The sequence below is a fragment of the Xiphophorus maculatus genome, chromosome 10 (genome assembly GCF_002775205.1).
Source record: "Xiphophorus maculatus strain JP 163 A chromosome 10, X_maculatus-5.0-male, whole genome shotgun sequence".
NCBI classification, from domain to species: domain Eukaryota; kingdom Metazoa; phylum Chordata; class Actinopteri; order Cyprinodontiformes; family Poeciliidae; genus Xiphophorus; species Xiphophorus maculatus.
The window spans coordinates 15,904,501-15,922,338 of record NC_036452.1 but is presented as its reverse complement, the minus strand read 5'-3'; the positions used below and the strand labels follow the sequence as shown (position 1 = coordinate 15,922,338).

Here is a 17,838-nt window from a genome sequence, read left to right as displayed (position 1 = left end):
AAAATCCCACATCGTAGTTTATGGTTTAAGGGATGTGAACACCTTTAGGAAAGCACTACATTACGATGTTCTGGGTCTTTTCTGAAGCCTGATCAACAGTCGTAGATATGAACTAAATCTTTAGAGTTACTTCAATCAAACCAAGATCTCCACCTGCATCAGGAAGAATAAAAACAGCTCATTTTTCTGTTCTGGTTGCCTCCTGCTGCTTCGTTTGCTGCTTCCACTTTATTATTCAGTCTTTGATATAAATGATATAAAGAAAAGCATATGGGTTTTGTGTATCGTAGAGCGTAAAGCTTTTCCTTTACAACAGTCTCAAAGCAGAGTCAGTAAGTGTTGCTTTCACTGGAGCCGGTCACCTGGACAGGCTCCTTCTCTGAGTTTCCTGCAGAGGGAGAGAGAGACATGACAAAAATCAAAAATCTGCTGCCAAATTAAACAGTTTTGCACCTCGTGACCTGGACGCGGTTTACTGCCTCCTGGGGCCAACACAGACAGAAGGGAGTCAGGAGAGAAAAGTGTAGAACACAAATGTGTGAAGCTAAATATGAGCTACTCAAAAGCCACATCTAATTATGACACGTTGCAGGAATGTAATTTGGATATTTTGAAGGGTTAAAAACGAAATACATCTCAAGTTCTTGATGGATGTATTGAAATTACTGTTCAACTCAATGTTTGGGTTGTTCTTTTCACAATGAGCTCCATTTCTCCAGCAAAAAAGTGTTTTTATTACTCTTAACCGACTTAATAATCCCATTTAAAAGCAACAGAACCATTTATAAAGTTCTGTAAACAACATGCTAAGTGGAGTTATACATTTTTAAATGTATTTTTTTTTTCAAGATGCATGAATAAAAAACAATTCCTTCCTATGTCTTCTTCTAGACATACGGCTTGTTAGTTATTAAATACCTGATCAGCTGACTTTTTACTGACGTCTACCAGTCCGAGATTTCTTTGTCTTCTTGCTCTTACTGTTCTTTTCGCTCTTACAGCGCTTGAAGACGGTGCTTTTTCTGATTTGTATGCCTTTCTGTGGAGGAGGTGACTCACAAATTGCATCTGTTTCATTTTGGCGGGAGTCCATCCACCTGAAAGCAGAAATAAAAAAAAAGATTAAGCATATACAGTACTTACTTTTTATTTTACAAGCAGAAATTGAGACTCTGGTCTTGATGGGAGCTTTATGAAGACTAAAATTACTTAAACAGTTTGTGTTTCTTGCTGGCTGACGTGTTTTAGAGGGATATACTCTGTGAGTAGAATTTAGATTGGAAAATCCAAATAGTTTTTGTGTTTAATTTGTACCAGCAGAACTGGAGAGGGAAATGTGATCTACCATGAAAGTTGGTCCACTTAAGGATGAAGTGTAATACAGCTGAGTCTCATCTTTTTTGGTGAGCCAATCCAGGTCATGTTAAAGGTCCTGGCATGAAGAGGCTAATAGAACCACATAATTTGTAAAACAAACAAAAAAACTAGTTCCTGAGAGTTATCCCCTTCTCCACAACTTCATCTCAAGAATGTGAAGTCATGTTTTTATCTTCAGTCATGAAAACAAGACTGAAGATGAGTGGCTTTCCTGTAAGAGTTTGACTAACACTTTCTGAATGAGACGTTCGAGAATCAGTCGGGTCTTTTCCAATGCGTAAGAGCGATATCTGAGACTGAGAACCCCTTAGTAGGTGGGATACGCTGTCTTGTTGCATTTCTTAAAGATTGGGACCACCAACCTGGTCTATAACTCTGTTTTAGTCCTCCATATGGCATTAAAAAGGTACATAAAGCAAAATGTGTAGAGCTTTTAGCACATCAAGGATCTTGTCCAATCCTGGTGGTCTGCCATAGATGTCTACCATGGTAATGGACTCAGACCTTCCCTTAAGTCCTTCGAACAACCTGAAATTTCTCTTTCTAAGAGCAAACTTCATCTTCAGCCCAGGTTTGTTTCCTTCCTAAATGGAGCAGCCTGGGGACTTTTTCTCTTTCTATGTCATCAATTGTTTCTTTTTTGCCTCCAACAGCCACAGAAGCTGTAGTCTTTCTAGTTGGGTTCATTTGTCCCCTTAAGTATGAGGTCAGTTACTGCTGGCCTTCTCCAACAGGTCCTTTAGTTTTCACCAACCTCCTTTAGACCAGCGCTTGTCAGTAAATTAGGTGCATATAGTTTATAAAAGTGACAGTTGTGATTACCCCTTAAGCTAAACCAGTGCTATAGACTTTCGAATCTAACCTTGTGCTTTAGTCATTATCACCATTCCAAGTGCTATAATTACCTGAAGCTCATTTCTGCAGGTATAACTTCAGACACCAAAAGCTAAGAAAAATGTATCGGTAACACTTTGTTTGACAGGGTGTGCATAAGACTGACACGACACTGTCATAAACATGATACAACATCTGTCATGAATATGAACAAGTCTTTATGAATGTTTATGACTCTTGTCTTGAAGTGTCATTCTGTAAATAATGACACTTTTAATGCAAAGTTGCTTTAAAAGGTGCATTAAAAGTCCACTAGATGTCCCAACTTTGTATTATTTTATAAATATTGACACTTTAATGGAAAGTTGGCACTATTAATTTACTTTCAATGCAACGTTTAGAGCAACCTTGCATTAAATGTCATTATTTACCAAATGACACTTCATGACAACAGTTGTTCATTCCTTCATGTTCATATCAGGCGTTATATCATGTTTATGACGCTGTCATGTCAGTCTTATGCACATCCCGTCAAATAAAGTGTTACTCATTTATCGAATACATGCCTCAGGTTAAAACTTCTTGTATCTCTTGCTTGGCCCATCCTCTAAGGTTATTGAAAGGATTTTTTTTTTAGTCTGTCAACATAGATTTTATGTGATGCTGGTGTCTTTATGCTGTACATTACTGTTTGGCATTAATTATTGACTCTTAGGCAGACTTGTACGTTTCCGTCGCATCAGCATGATTAAGGGGAAAAGGGAGCTATAAAACATAAGCTTCCTCATACTCAATACAGTTGGGTGGGAGAATGTTTTCGCCAATGCCATGCCACTTAAATGTCATAAATGTAGCCAGTGGCTCGAGGTTTCATAAGCTTATTTTTCTTGGGATAACATAGCGAATGTAAGTCATTAAGGCGGACTTATCGGACCTTAGAAACAGCCTTTGTGTTTTGTCTAAGGGAAGTCTCTTACTTGCGTAGTGGCGCTAGTTGGCATGAGCAGGTCCAGGGGTTGTTGAAGAGAGTCATGTTGGTGTCGACGCTTAGCTGCATAGTGGTGGGCAAAGACTTGATGTTGTTGTTGTCCAGATAAAGGAACTTAAGTGCTGTCACGCCATTAAATGCACCAGCAGATAGCTAGAAAAAAGGGAGAGTCAATCGGTTAGTTTTTCTCAGCTCAAAATGTCAGGCTTGTTTGTCTTGAACTTTATCACAAAACGGATTGCATGCTAAAGGAGACAGGTGCTTTTTCCTGGAATGAAAGCCTCTTCTCATCCTTTCTCCTGCACCCTTCAATATGTAAACACTGACATTTACTCGCCTCCTTCTTTTACCTTTTACCTTCAGCTTCATAGGCATGTGTGAAGGTGCTAAAACCTTCAGAGAGGTGCGAGCTGAACTGACCTGTGTCAAGTTCGTCTCCACGAGGAGGAAGATGAGGTCGCTCTTTAAAAGCTTGTTTCATCTTGGGCTGAAAGAGATGAGGCTATTTGGAAATTTCCACTGGTGTTTTGGAAAAAAATGGAGGATTTCCATCATGGCGGAGCTGTTTTCCTCCCTCATTTTTGGGCCGCTCCTCTGCCAGCATGGCTCCCAAAGAGACTGTTGTCCATTCAGCAGGCTAAAAATACTCTTCTTCATGCACCGTGGAGCACCCTGCCTCTGTTTACCTGTGATCCAGCCCCTCCTGACCTGTTTATAGGACCCTTCCAGCCGGAGCGCAAAACACACGCTGCTGAAAATATCGCTTGTGTAATAATTAGATCCAGATATGCTTGGCCAACATCCTGCAAACAAAAACACTCTAAAAATACCTACATTTGGGTTAAAAAAAAGTATCTGAATCTGCTTGCCAGCTCCCGCTGCTTCCACCTGGTTTCACACCGTCCCAGCGTAAAAAGCTTATTTTACGGATGTTCTCCCTTTGAGCGCCTCATTTCACTGGCACAGTTACGCTCAAATATTGTCTTAACCTCAAGTATCAGATGAATGGGTGTCTGAATAAGAGCTCATACTGTACACTGGCAACCTGGTGAACAGGGGCAAGTCAGAATTACTTGAGACCCAATCAGATCATGATTTCTAAAACAATTGAAATTCACAAATAATTTATATTAGGTTTTTTCTTTCTTTTCTTTTTAGCTGCTCAACTTACATTACAAAAATGTAATGAAACAAACAAAGTAGTTAGATGTTTTGTGAGAATGGGTTATGTAAATAACATTATACCCAAAACTCAAAAAGGACTTTGCACGTTAAAAGAAAGCCCTGTAATTTGCACATTTTTGCGGGGCTTGTTTGGGGAAAATAGAAACACTACGAGAACAGGATTTGAGTCACTTTTTGGATCATATTTGCTCTATTTTCTCATCTTTATAAACTAAACAAATTCAAATACCAAATTTGGGTGCCTCAAAGTCTACTTCTGAGTAAAAGAGTAAAGGTCACTGGATATATGTGTTCCTATTTCAATATGAAATTAAAGCAAATGTAAAAGTGCGGTTATTAAAACATGAATATTTTCTGTTACATCAAATATTTTCCAGTTTGTTAAGATTTTAATTCGTTCGTAATAATTTTGCCCTAACTAAAAACAAAAGACTCCATCTGCATCAAACACCTGCGCCGGTAGGCTTGACACACACAAAATGAGGCGCCGTACTTTGGACGCCCCAGGTTTAAAGGACTCAAAGGAAGTAGATACCAAAAGCTAGTCCAAACTGACAGTCAATTTTAAACTAATTAAGTAGGGGTAAAAATCACAGTGAAGAGCCCAATATTAAAAATATTAGCATATTCAGCTAAATCTGTTATTCAGATTTTTTTGTCGCCTTTTTATAGAAACTTGCCGATTTATTTTTCCCCAACTTAAACTTTCAAACTTCCTTCTAAAGCATTTAAAACAGACCAAAATGAGTGTAAAATTACAAAAGAAGACACTTTTAGTTTTACTTTTCACCCAAATCCTTTCCCTTTAGTTTTTGATCACAGATCGATGCTCTCAACCATGAAGTAAACAGGTTTTACCTTCTCCAAGCCCATATCGTCCAGGTGTAGTTTCTCCATGTAGCGACCAAAACTCTGGAAGGCGTTGTCTGGGATCGTCTTCATGGGGTTCTTTCCCAGCGTGAGCTCCTCCACCACTCGCAGTTTGCCCATGGCGGCGCTGGGATAGGCGGACAGCCTGTTCCTGTCCAGGTGAAGGATAGCGAGGTTCTCCACTTCGTCCAGAGACCCCGGGTGCAGCGTCGTCAGCTCATTCCCGCTCATGTGCAGCCAGCGCAGGTCCTTGGCACCCGCGAAGGTCCCTGGCTGGAGTTCCCGCAGCCTGTTGTTGTTGAGCTGCAGAACGAAGAGGTTGATCATGGGGGAGAAGAGCCCCTTGGACAGCTCGCTCATCTGGTTCCCCTCCATGTACAGGTAGGTGAGCATAGTCAGATCCTCGAAGGCACCCGACTTGATGCTGCTGATCTTGTTGTTGGACAAGTAGAGGTAGACGAGCTTTTTCAGTCCCTTGAAGGCCTGGGATTCAATCTCTCTTATCTGGCAATGTTGCATGTGCAGAGAAACGAGACCCTTGCTTTCGCCGAAGGCCCCTGAGGGGACGGTGCCCAGGTTGTTCCTCTGCAGGTTCAGCAGACGGGTGGCCTCAGAGACCTGGGGGATCTTCTTGAGCCCCACGCCGTCACAGATGATGTGCTGCAGGTCTCCGTGGCAATGGCACGGGCTCGGGCATTGGCTCTGGACTCCCAGGAGCCCCAGGAGGATGCAGCTTCCCAACAAGAGCACGCAGGACGCAGAGCGCATTCTGATGGCCTCCGTCAGAGCAACTTTCACAAAAGACAAACCTCGACGGGAGCAGTTAGGAGAAGCTACAACAGAGCGTGGTTTTGCTGTGAGGAAAACAGAGAGGAGGAGTGAGCAAAAGGTGAGAGGAGGATTGCCGATGAGCCGAGCACACAGCGCTATTTATAACATTTCCTTGAGGAGGGAAAAAAATGAGGAGGGTTAAAGTGAGAGGTCTGCACATGGAAGTCAAGTGTCAGTGAGAATTTAACCCTCACAGAGCGCCCGTCAACGTCTTCTCTCTGCAGCAGGTTTGCAGGGACGACCTGACGTCCAGCGCACCACAGCGGACGCATGTCCCAACAAATCACAACAAGCACCAGTCGTATTTTTTCCCCCTCAGAGGCTCCAGGTGAATGTTTGACAACGTGGCATGAGGTCAGTTTGGTTCTGTGCACGCTCCCAGACTTTGCTATTGTTTTTCAGTCTGCGGTGGCAGGGAAAAGGAGCCACTCCTGCGCAGCTGTTTTATAACCTGTAATAGTCTCCAGATGGCTGGCATGGAAGCAAGATGCAAGTCATCTGCAAAAAAGAAAGGGGGGAAAAAGATGCATACTTCCATCATCACGGGCGTGAAAACTTTAAATGCCACTTTGCATTCCTGTGTGCATTGTTCCTCTTGAAAACAGAGAGCGGGGTTATGTAATGGAGATTTCCTGTTAAACCTCAATGCAGAAGATGGAGCAGTTTATGTAATTTGGAGCCGTTTCTGGCAGGATGTGACTGGCTCAGGTCAGAGGATGGTTTGGCTTCAGCTTCTTGTATTTTATGGTCCCACCCATTTAAAAAAATGAAGAAAAAAAAAAAAGGAATCTAGTGTTTACCTCACAAATCTAACATTTTAGTGTGAATCTTAATTTTTCTTTTTAGAGGTTTGGCAGGTGAAGACTCTCACCACAGCCTCATCTGAGGGAGCCTGACGTTTATTGCTCAGTTTAAACTTTCCTGCTGCTGATGGAGGATTCTCCTGTGACTTTCTTTTTCTTTCTTTTTTTGATAATCAGCTGAATGGAGAAGAAAACATTCCTGCCGAAGGCAAACGCCAAGTTACCCACTATAAAACAGGGCGGGCTGGATGGAACGTAGCAAATTAAAGGAGCTTAAACACGCATTCAAGTAGAACAGGGATCTGCAACCAAGATTCTTTATTACTCTTTATAAGATAGAAAAAAACAACAAGAAGGTTTTGCAAAAATATGCATCTTCCACAGCTTCCTGCAGAAGACAATCTTCTGTTTGTAATTGTCCTCTGTTGGTGCTCCTTGTTAAAGAACAGCAAGTTGTACAGAAAGTCCTGAAACGATAAATGGGAGTGAAGTTTAAAGAAGGACACAGCCAAATATCCTTAACCTAATATTTTCATTTCGAGTTGTCATGAAAATAATGTTTCCGTAGTCTGAAATATTCAGCTAGGAGAAAAGAATACTCCTTTTATTGCAAGTTATTGTAATAACTCCAAAACAGTCCGTTTTAAACATTTTGAATGCAGTCGGGTATAAATCCCGTAGATTCAAAATGCCATCAAATTCAAACCTATTGGGATTCTAGTTACAATTCCCAACACTTTAGGCCATATTTGAACCAATTCAACTAAGTTGTTTTAAACCAAATCCTGTTTCAATAATTCAAATTTAGTACAGCACAAATTAACTGTCAGTCCAGTTCAATCTAATGAACGATCTAGAATAGTTTAAAATAAGTATTTCAGCTTCCTGTTATCTCAGAAAGGATGGATCTCTGGTTTGGTTGGCTGAGAGAAACAAACAAAACTCTGCAGACAATCAAAACAGAAACTCTTTATAGACACTGATTTAAAAAAAACAAACAGCTTTATTTAATCCTGAACTCTCCTTCTCCACTGACTCATCTTTCTGCTTTCTTCTTCTGGTGTTTTTGTCGTTGACAGATAGGATACGGCACCACGGAGAACAGCCCAGTGACGTTCCTCGGCTGTCCCCTGGACAACATGGAGAGGAAGTCTGAGACGGTTGGCTACATCATAGACCACACGGAGGTACACCAACACGCTTCTCAAATAAATTAAAAAAACACACGTGGGGTTATTTTTCTGTGAGGTGAGAATTTGTTTTCAGATTGTAGAGGTTTTTAAAACAAAGAGTGTGTGTCTGTTTCCCCTCAGGCTAAAATAGTAAACCCTACAACTGGCCAGATTATGCCTCTGGGGATGAAAGGGGAGATAATGGTCCGAGGATTCTGTGTGATGCTGGAGTACTGGTCCGAACAGGCTAAAACACAGGAGTGCATTACTAAAGAAGGCTGGTACAGAACTGGGTGAGTGCTAAGATATCTGGCAGTGTCAAAATAATCACATGCAAACCATCATTTTAAAACTTTTTATTAAAAGCAGGTTTTGTTTGTCGGTTTCCTTGGCGTTCTTCCCTCCAGAGACATCGGCAGCTTGGACGCTTACGGCTACTGCAAGATCGACGGCAGGATTAAAGACATGCTCATCCGAGGAGGAGAGAACATTTACCCGGCAGAGATCGAACAGTTTCTGCACACGCATCCCAAAGTGAAGGAGGCACAGGTGTGTGGGGGTAACGGCGCCATCTGTGGCCACAAACAGCAACTACAGAACAGATTCTACATAGATATCAGAATAAATTTTGGATGATGCTGGAAACCATTGTTATTATTCTTCTTTCCTTGAAACAAAATAATGTTCAATACTTTGACAGTCTCTGATTCATAAAAAAATTGTTAAAATGTTTTTTTTTTTATAAAAACTTGTATATCTGTCAAAGCTCTTTCCAGAGCTGTTCCTCTTTATAACATCTTCTTGCTAGAAAAAGGCAGATAAACAATAATTTTAGTTTTTTGCCAACAAAAACCTATAATTATTGTCCATCTGCTTTTCTTCAAAAATTCTTCTTGGTTTCATTATAGTTTGCTTTAGTCATTGTTAAATCTGGATTTGTATTACGAACGTTAATGCTTACACTTGCAGCGTACTCCAAAACTTCCATATCTTTTTATTTCTCTTTATTTCTCTTAACCGTCACATGAAGATAATTAACATTACAAATCTACTGTAGATCAGCCACTTTAACAACTTTAGTTTAGTTTTGTGCTTCTATTCTCGTTCATTTTCAACATTCAACTCCACACACTGATGAACGATAACGCTCAGTATTTATTTAATTTGTGTCCTGGCTGCTAGGTGGTTGGAGTCAAAGATCCTCGAATGGGTGAAGAGGTCTGTGCCTGCATCAAACTGGTGGACGGCCAGGAGTGCACAGCAGAGGAGATCAAAGCGTACTGCAAAGGACAGGTGGCTTCATTTCGTTTTCATTTCTGCTCTCCTTCCTCTGCCGGAGCTGCTCTGCTCAACATCTCCTGGTTTTTACTACTTCCAGATCGCCCACTTCAAGATTCCTCGCTACGTCCTCTTTATGACCAGCTTCCCACTCACCATTACTGGAAAGGTGATGTTTTTATGGGATTTTTTTTTTCTTTTCCCAAATCCAGAGCTTTCATTTTGTGGTTAATTACAAACATGTTGCAGCCAGAGTAAAAACAGATCCAGATTTAGAAGCTCAGCCATGAAGCCCGTCTGCACGCACTCAGTGTCCCTCTGGCCTCATTATACAGTCAGATTAATCCAAACCCTAAACTTAGGACTCCTTTGAGAGCCATTAAGTCCAACCGCACAGGGAAGAAAAGGCAACGTGACGGTTTCATGTTCTCACATCTGAAGCTGAAGTTAGAAAAGATGCCTGCAGTCTTTATTATGTATGCTTCTATATATTGTATGATTTTTTTACATATATTTTTGGATGACAAATTAAAAAATGCACTTTAGTGGAAAAATCAGTCACTAGGTTTTTATTCTGAAAGAGGGAGTTTTGGAAAACATACACCCAATTTTTTTATATATATATTGGTGTGTCAAAATATTATTTTCAATTAAATTGACTCCATGGGTTTCTCAAAACGTTATTTAAAATGTGAAACACGACTGCTCTTCAAAAATAACTCATATTTATCCTTTTGATTCTGAACTCATCCCTCTTGTTTATACATCTTTTCAACTACACTTTTTTCTTCCACTAAACTTTGTCAATGTCATTGGATACAGAATTGTACCACGCAAGATAATATTTGTGTTGTCTAAATCTATTTTTCTAATGGGTTTGCAATGTAATTTTCTAATTTTCTTAGCCATCAGTATCTTTGAGTCATAGCTTCTTTAGAAAGAGATGGACAGACCACAGATTGAGGCTTAATGTGACAGAGGACAATGACAGGAAAGATTTGAGCCAGAAACATCAATAATTGTAGAAAATAAAACTCAAAACATATCGCTGTGCGTGAAATAAATCTGTGATCTTTACTTTTTGAAAGAAAAAAACTTCAGGATGATATTCTACTCTACTGGGATCCAGAGGTCGAGCAAACCTGGGAAATTTCACATTTTGCAGCCATATTTCTTGAGCAGTTTGCAGACTTAAAAATCGTTTCCTCATTTATTCATTTATCTGTTTTTTATTTTTTTTACTCAGATCCAGAAGCAAAAGCTACGTGAGGAGGTCGAGAAGCAGCTGAACTGAAGCAGAGGAAATGACAGACTTCTGTCGTGAACGGAGAGAATTCAATTACGGTTTCCACTTCATAAACTGTATATGAATCGTATAGCATAAACTACAATTTGGATTAAGCCAACCGGCCATCAGAACAAGATAAAATGTCTGGAGAAGCATCTCCGGCAGACAGTGTAATCCGAAAGCAGACCAGTGATGGGCAGGGATCTTTACTGTGATTAGTGGGTCGGGAATGAATAACTTCATCCAGCTGCTTTAAGCTCTTACAAGAAAAAGGCATTAATCTGTTTTGTAAAACGTTACGACAAGGACACAATTTACTCTGCAAAGATGTACTGTTAGAATAATTATCTAAGTTCATTTACTTGTGAGTTTATTTGAAAGGTTATGTTTTCATATTATTATTTTGTCTGATGTTACTTGACTTCTTTTCTTCTGTGAAATACTATTAACCATTTGTAGGATGTTTGCCTGGAGGCTAGAGACTTTGCACATTCCGGTGTTATCAGCTCCATCTGTAACTGATTAGTTGTGGTCAGCCATGCCCTTTTAAGGGCATGTCCACAGAAGGTTTCAGGACACGGTTAAGGAAGAATAATTTACAAATTAACTTTGGACAAAACGTTTGGCTCTCTCTTCCTTAAACTTCCGGGTCCTCTCAGCGGGCGACGTGCGGCCACAAGGAAACAACAACACTGCGTGTTGACGTCACAGAATCACAGAGTTTAATCTCATACAAAGCAACGCATGAATCAACACAAAGCTGCAGAGGAACAGAGATATGCATTCCTTACCTTATACAGACAAAGACAGACAAGACAAAGACAAACAAAAAAACAAAACAAAGACGCGTCTTTGGAGAGAGCCGATGGAAAAAACAAAATAGTGGCAGCTCTCTGAATTTTTTACTCCTGTACACGAAGTCTTGTACTGAAGGTGTGTCTTCTCTTTTTAATATATTCACTTAAGGCGTAGCTCTCGGCGGCCAACTGGAAGCTACCTTGGACACTCAGAGAAACTTAGGAACTCCCCCTAATTTACGGCAAAGATCAAAAACCATTTGCTCTCTGGTAAAACAAAAGAGCCAACAGCTGCGTCCTGACCCCCTGTGGTTCTACGGTCATTTTGGGTAGAGAGAAACATGAGATAAGATTTCACAGATGCCTGTGAAATCCGGAGTCTCTCCCGTTATCTCTCCTTACATAAATTCTCAGAAGAAACTTAAATCCAGTAATTTTGGTTCAAGGAAAAGTTATCTTTACAAACCCCAGTTTTGCTCCTCTACAGTCAGCACCTCAAAAGATTGAGTCCTGCCAAAAATAACACATAAAATCAACAGAACAAAATGAGGTATAATTCCTGAACAATTTTCTAATACTAAACAAAACATTTTCATTCAAACAATTTCCATTTGATTCTGATATAGTCACAGATAGTACAATTTTCAAATACATTCATCATTTACTAGATTAGTAGTTCTAAAATTAGATAATACAATCTTCGTTAAAAACATGGTATTAATAAAAAATGTCTTAGAAATTAAATGTTAGTGGTTTCAACCTTCTATGTTGTATTCAGTTTCACACCATCCCAGATGTTGGTTTCTGGAAGACTTTTGATCTTCTGTGAACAAAACAGGCTTCTCTCCCCCAAGCTCCAGTGATTCTGCCCTGCAGGAGATGCTAATTTTATGGCCTCCTGTGCTCTGGCAACACAGCAGGAGACCCCATTGAGAGACCTGCATTTGGTTCCTGTTTGTCTGAATCTGGTTTAATTTTAAATCCTTAACACAAACCTGTTCAAAATAAAGAAATTTGTTCAAAATAAGAATGTTCAATATACCTTTTACGCATGCCGTAAGATTAGCTGTATTAAGCACTAAAAATAATCATTTTTCCTCAACAACACCCTGTAGAAAAAGGTCATTGGTCAAATTCTTTGTGTGACTATGTGAGAAGGCCGAACCTCCTTCCTTGTATTTTCTAATAAAATCAAATGCAGAGAAAGATCTGGCAGAGTTGATCCCAGACAGTGTTTTACAGCGATTCGTCGCGTCTCGGATCTTCCCTCCTTTCTGCAGAAAAGACAATTATTGCCTCCGGTCGAAACTTTGCTTGATAGGAATTAAAATAAACCTATCATGTACAGACTCAGATCCAGGTTGAAAGCAGCGTAGGAATCAAGATGGAACATAAAATGTTATTTAATTTTCTTTTTAACAATTTGGCTCTGACCGTCCTGTGAGGCTGATGTATGCGGACAACTTGTTGGTCTGCTCAGTTTTTACCCAGCAGCTACAAAACTTACATTTATTATTATCATTATTATTTTTTTAATCTCAACTTGAAATAAACTTTATTGAAGCCAGACCTGGGTGTTCCTCTTTTACGGGAAGAACGGAGGCGTTTTTCTTCATCCCGGCGGCAGGTGCACGCCTCTCCGGCCCTCGACATGCCGTTCGTTCTGATTAAAAATGTAAAAAATGAGCCGACATGGCAGACACGCTGAAAGCCGTAAAGAATTTCCTGCCTGGACGACATGTGCGGGCTGCAGGATCGGGTGTCGGCGGCTGTCTAGGCCTGAAGGATTCGGCCCAGAAATAGCTCCTAAAACAAACGTTGGCTTTTGACTCTTTAAGAAGGAACCTAAAGGTCTGTTTCCCTTCTTTTATTTTCTGTTATTTTATTTGACATATTTCAGGTTTCATTAAATGTTTCAGGATGTTTTATTCTTACAGAAACAGCCAAGAGGAAGGAAGATTGGCTGAACTGGCCAGCAAAGATTTTTGCAGGGTTTTAACATCACTTGGAAAATATAAGGTAAAATCCCAGCATCCAGTCAGTTCAGACAAGATTTCATGCTTGAAACTTATTTCCTAAGTTTTGTCCAAGATGCATGTTAATATACATAATTATGTATATACATATATATAAATAACTATTTGTCAATTTATTTTTCTCAATAACAAAATTGTCTTCTTCGCAACTGATAAGTTTATTTAAATTTTGAAGCAATATGCATTTACCCGCTTTCCAATTTAAGGTTTTATAGCCGAGATGGTTTTTTATCATGTTCTGAAATTATTTTAATCTTAAGTTTAAGTGTATAAAAATCACACAACAGATTTTAAGCTGTCATTACTTATTGAAAAACAAGTGACACCCAAACTGAGTGTGGAAAAACTGAAATAATTAGTGTGACTGATCACCTCTATTAGAGCAGTAATTTTATCAGTTTGCTGGTCTGGAACATATTTCTGCTTCTTAATAAATGACATCATTTGTTGCTTGTGCATCCATTTCCTTCCACTCAACTTTCTAATTTATAGTTTTATGCCTCATTTTGTGAGATGTGTGCTTCTTTGACATTTTGTGACTCCACTTGTGAATATTAACCGTCAGCAGTTTTTCTCATGGATGTGTAGACCAGCGGTATAACTTTCATTCATTAACCCTTGAACCCAACAAAACTCACGCTGTTCCTGGCTAAAACCAATTTCAAAAACAACATGAAAATACATTTTCAGCAGGTTGTTTGTTTGGAAAACACAAAATGAAAGAATGCATCACTTACCCTGTTGCTTGATCTTTATTGAACCCCCAAAACAGCATCGCATATGCTGATCCCTGACGCATTAATAAACTGAGAATTGTTAGATTTGATGCATTTAACGAGAAGGAAGAAAAGAAAACATTTTTCTCTCTTTGATCTGCTGACCACTGATCAAACCACAACTGTATGATTCTGATCTCTGATTTGTGTGTCTCTACTTTTTTCTGTCTTTAAAGGTCATTCTTTCTCCAGAGCATTCATTTTGGCTTTCACTTAGAAAATTAATAATCTGAAAACACCATGTGGACAGATCACAGCAGTTTGAGGTAACTCTTTTTGTCCTTTTCCTGCTCCACCCTGCACACAAACACCAGGGTTTCTCTGGGGGTTTTTCCACGTCGGTGTGAAGGAGCCAGAGTGGCCGGGAGACAACCCTGACCTCGCCCTCGTCCAGAAGCCTAGGGAGCGTTTTCCCACAGCATCACGTCAGGACTGCATCACTGGGGCTAAAAAAACAAAACCCGAGCACGCAGAAACGCCTCGGAGAGGGAAGCTTGTTTTAGGCACAAAGAGCCAAACTGAGTCCTCATTCTTTGGGCAACGGGATCCCAACGGCAGTCTGCCGTCCCTCCATCTGCTGCTGGGCCTGCCTCACCTGCTCCTCGCTGCAGCAGTCCTGCAGGAACACGGCCGCCAGGTTGCGCAGGCGGGGGCTCTCTGCCAGGGAGAAGCGCAGCATGCACTGCAGGATTCCCGGCTCGGAGATCTGGGAACGGGTCGCGGGCGTGGCAAGGTTCATGAGGGTGGTGACGGCCGACAGGACGGTCTCTTCCCGCCGGTTGGACAGGCAGTTTGTGACCAGGCTGATGCCGCCGCTCTGCAGGATGACCTCTCTACAGTCAGGGTCCATGCTGAGGTTACACAGCCCCCCTGAGAGCACAGAGGAGGCAGTGAGGTGAATCTCACGGTTCAAGAAGACTCAGATGTACTGATAATAAAAAAAAAGGCAGCTTTAATTTGGCTGTAAAGTTATTTATTAAACAGCCATGAGCTTGTGAATTGAACGATTGCTGCGTTCTTTATATGAACATTGGTGGCATCCCACAGGGATGAGTGTTCGGACCGAAGGTTATCTTTGGATTTTTGTTCAGTTCATTTTGTTTGTGTAGCAACAAGTTATGACAAATATTTCAGATGTTCCAATTTATTTACAGAAGCGCTCAAGGAATCAGATTCATACCAATACAAGTCAATCAGACCTATTTCATTCAATAAGTCACAATCCAGTCTTATCATAGATGGAATACTGGATAGTCTAATTCCAGTTATAGTGACGATTAATCAAAATGCATCCATAGAACTATGCCAAGTCAACCCCAGGAAGCTTTTAATTTGGCCACAATCTCTCCTCCTAAGGAAGCTTGTGGCCGGAGTAGAAAGAAATAACTCAGAGAAAACAAACATAAAAACCACAACATTTTAGTCCAGGTATACTGTGGGATTTTATAGGTGGTTCACATGTGCAACGTACCTGTAGCATTGAAACTGGTACGTTTTTGCTGATGATATTAATATTTTCTACTCTGGAAATGATTTGCAGCATTTATTTTACTTTATTTGGAAACTGAAAGACTACATAAACATGCAAAGATGTGAGATATAAAAGGGATCAATTGAAACTGATTAAGTAAAAACACATAATGATGGAAAAGAGAGATTAAAAATATTTCTTCTAAAGCATTAGGAAGCATTGCAGTACTAAAGAATAGATATAAAATATTCATATTGTCTACTGCTTACTAGTTTCACTTTATTTAAGCATCTGTGCAGAAGTCCAGGGCAATAATTCACTATTTCTGAACTATCTCAAAAAGAGATATTAATATATGATTGTCATGATATTTTTTTTTACTGAACTTAAACACTTACCCATCCCAAACTCCACAAAGTTCTCGTTCTCCTCGGTCAGCATGTCCAGGAAGAGGTCAGGCACCTGCAGCTCCCGCAGATACTCCAGGTTCTTTGGGTCGTACGCAAAGTTGGCGAGGTTGGCCAGAACTTGCTCTTTGGCCTCTAATAAAGGAAAAATAAGGCAAAAAATGAAATCAATACCACTGATTATATTGTGTTGTTCTAATTTACACCACCAGGAGGCGCTGTTTGTTGATAGAGCTTGGTGAGATTCTGACAAATTGTTGGTAATATCCCCCTAAAATATGAATCACAAAGCAGTGTAGACATTTTCTACAAATTTCCTGTCAAAAATTATTTTTAAAAAATTACGATTATTTTAATGAATAAAAAATAAGCTGCTGCATTAAAATGAGTCACAATAATAAATTAAATTCTAGTCCAAGATTGTTCCACCTATCCCATTCTAACATATGAACGTTAGAATATGTTCTAACATATTCTAACATATTCTAATTTATGTTAGAATATTCTAATTTAAATCTAATTAGATTTAAATTAGATTAAATCTAATCTAATCTAATCTAATCTAATCTAATCTAATCTAATCTAAGCCATTCCACTGCTGAGTTTTCCTGCTAGATCGGTTTCCTCTGCAACCCAATCTCACACAAACAGGAACCATTAATGTAAAAATTATCTATTAAAACGTATTTTCCCCCCAGAAATAACACATTTTGCCTCTAAAAGAAGAGGCTTTACATAAACAAAAGTCATTAGAGATCAATTAAAATTCGTCACCTTCACTGTCCGTGTCCTGAAATTCAGTGACAAGAGATTGTAAATATTCAAACCGCTCCGGCGCTTCTGTGGAGCTCATATTTCAGCTTCCGGCTCCACTTTGGTGGCTTTATGCAAGCCAGGCTCCGATTGATGTGTTTTCAAGCACAGGTTTACCACATTACTTTACTGATGTGAGTTGTTTTCAGTCGTCCGTCTCTGAAATGTGTCCGACAAAACGAACAAGTAGAAAAACAGTTCCGGGTTTCCCAGGTGTTGTTTCTATTCTGGTCACCCCCCAAAATGCGCCCCAAATAGCAAATTCAATGCTGCGTTCTATGCACATCGGAAATAAGAGTTCGAATCTGGAAACAGTGTCGGAGAACAGAGTTCTGCCTCGGAAAGTCGGATTTTACAGAGTAGCTCTAAGTTTAGAATCCAATATAGTTTCAAAGCTTAAGAGCAAAGTGAAAGTTGTAAACTAATTACTGCCTCTTCTCGGATAAAATGTTTCTGTTTTCTTATTATTCTGAAATTTCAGCTACGATTTACGAGTAGCTTCAACACGCCGTGAAGAAAACCGAGGAGAAAATCATATAACAATTGGGACGCAAAGTGCGACACAACACCGGAAGTTGTCGCCAGACCTAAGGAGGTGTGTAAGTCTGTGCTGTTGTGTCAGCCCACACTCGGAAGGTCATCTACAGGAAAAACTACCTGATGTAGATTTAAAATTTGAGTTTTATTTCCAGGCAATAAGCCTCGTTAATGACACAAACACGCCATGATGACGCAACACAAGCTGTCCGCCGGAAAACGTTTCACCAAACCGATTCTGTTCGGGAGTGTGCTGATTGGACTCGCTACTCTTTTCATAAACAGGTAATTTATTATTTGCGCCTTTAGTAATGTTAAATAAATTTACCATTTACTTCAATTCCGAAATTTGAAGGTCTGTCGTGATTGCTAAAA

General features: G+C 39.9%; 3 protein-coding genes across 3 annotated transcripts in view; 1 reads left to right on the top strand and 2 right to left on the bottom strand.

The window, feature by feature from the left end:
* LOC102237186 (acyl-CoA synthetase family member 2, mitochondrial) overlaps nt 1–11,406 on the top strand; it is a 30,651-nt gene extending 19,245 nt beyond the window's left edge. Inside the window, exons 11-16 of the mRNA XM_005805424.3 lie at nt 7,968–8,075; nt 8,202–8,353; nt 8,468–8,609; nt 9,243–9,353; nt 9,439–9,507; nt 10,585–11,406. Coding sequence (XP_005805481.1) covers nt 7,968–8,075; nt 8,202–8,353; nt 8,468–8,609; nt 9,243–9,353; nt 9,439–9,507; nt 10,585–10,632 — 630 coding nt within the window. The 3' untranslated portion in view covers nt 10,633–11,406. The remainder of the gene's footprint in view (nt 1–7,967; nt 8,076–8,201; nt 8,354–8,467; nt 8,610–9,242; nt 9,354–9,438; nt 9,508–10,584) is intronic.
* On the bottom strand, nt 193–6,515 carry chad (chondroadherin). Its single transcript, XM_005805370.3, has 4 exons — nt 5,243–6,515; nt 3,189–3,352; nt 919–1,097; nt 193–388 (listed from the first exon to the last, which is right to left on the bottom strand). The coding sequence occupies exons 1-3, from the start codon at nt 6,020–6,022 to the stop codon at nt 935–937; spliced, it is 1,107 nt and encodes a 368-aa protein (XP_005805427.1). The 5' UTR covers nt 6,023–6,515; the 3' UTR covers nt 193–388; nt 919–934.
* Nucleotides 11,407–14,192: 2,786 nt separating the features above from the next.
* armc7 (armadillo repeat containing 7) lies at nt 14,193–17,404 on the bottom strand. The gene is made up of 3 exons (XM_005805425.2): nt 16,888–17,404; nt 16,105–16,248; nt 14,193–15,105 (listed from the first exon to the last, which is right to left on the bottom strand). The coding sequence occupies exons 1-3, from the start codon at nt 16,964–16,966 to the stop codon at nt 14,762–14,764; spliced, it is 567 nt and encodes a 188-aa protein (XP_005805482.1). The 5' UTR covers nt 16,967–17,404; the 3' UTR covers nt 14,193–14,761.
* Nucleotides 17,405–17,838: the final 434 nt, after the last annotated feature.

What these genes read in the sequence shown, in the direction of transcription:
- chad (XM_005805370.3), bottom strand. Translation starts at nt 6,022, where the DNA reads ATGCGCTCTGCGTCCTGCGTGCTCTTGTTGGGAAGCTGCATCCTCCTG. An exon ending in ACGATATGGGCTTGGAGAAG is followed by an intron (nt 3,353 to 5,242) that starts GTAAAACCTGTT and finishes CCTTTTTTCTAG; the next exon opens with CTATCTGCTGGTGCATTTAA. An exon ending in CAACTAGCGCCACTACGCAA is followed by an intron (nt 1,098 to 3,188) that starts GTAAGAGACTTC and finishes TTCTGCTTTCAG; the next exon opens with GTGGATGGACTCCCGCCAAA.
- armc7 (XM_005805425.2), bottom strand. Translation starts at nt 16,966, where the DNA reads ATGAGCTCCACAGAAGCGCCGGAGCGGTTTGAATATTTACAATCTCTT. An exon ending in TCAGGACACGGACAGTGAAG is followed by an intron (nt 16,249 to 16,887) that starts GTGACGAATTTT and finishes TTCCTTTATTAG; the next exon opens with AGGCCAAAGAGCAAGTTCTG. An exon ending in CTTTGTGGAGTTTGGGATGG is followed by an intron (nt 15,106 to 16,104) that starts GTAAGTGTTTAA and finishes CTGTGCTCTCAG; the next exon opens with GGGGGCTGTGTAACCTCAGC.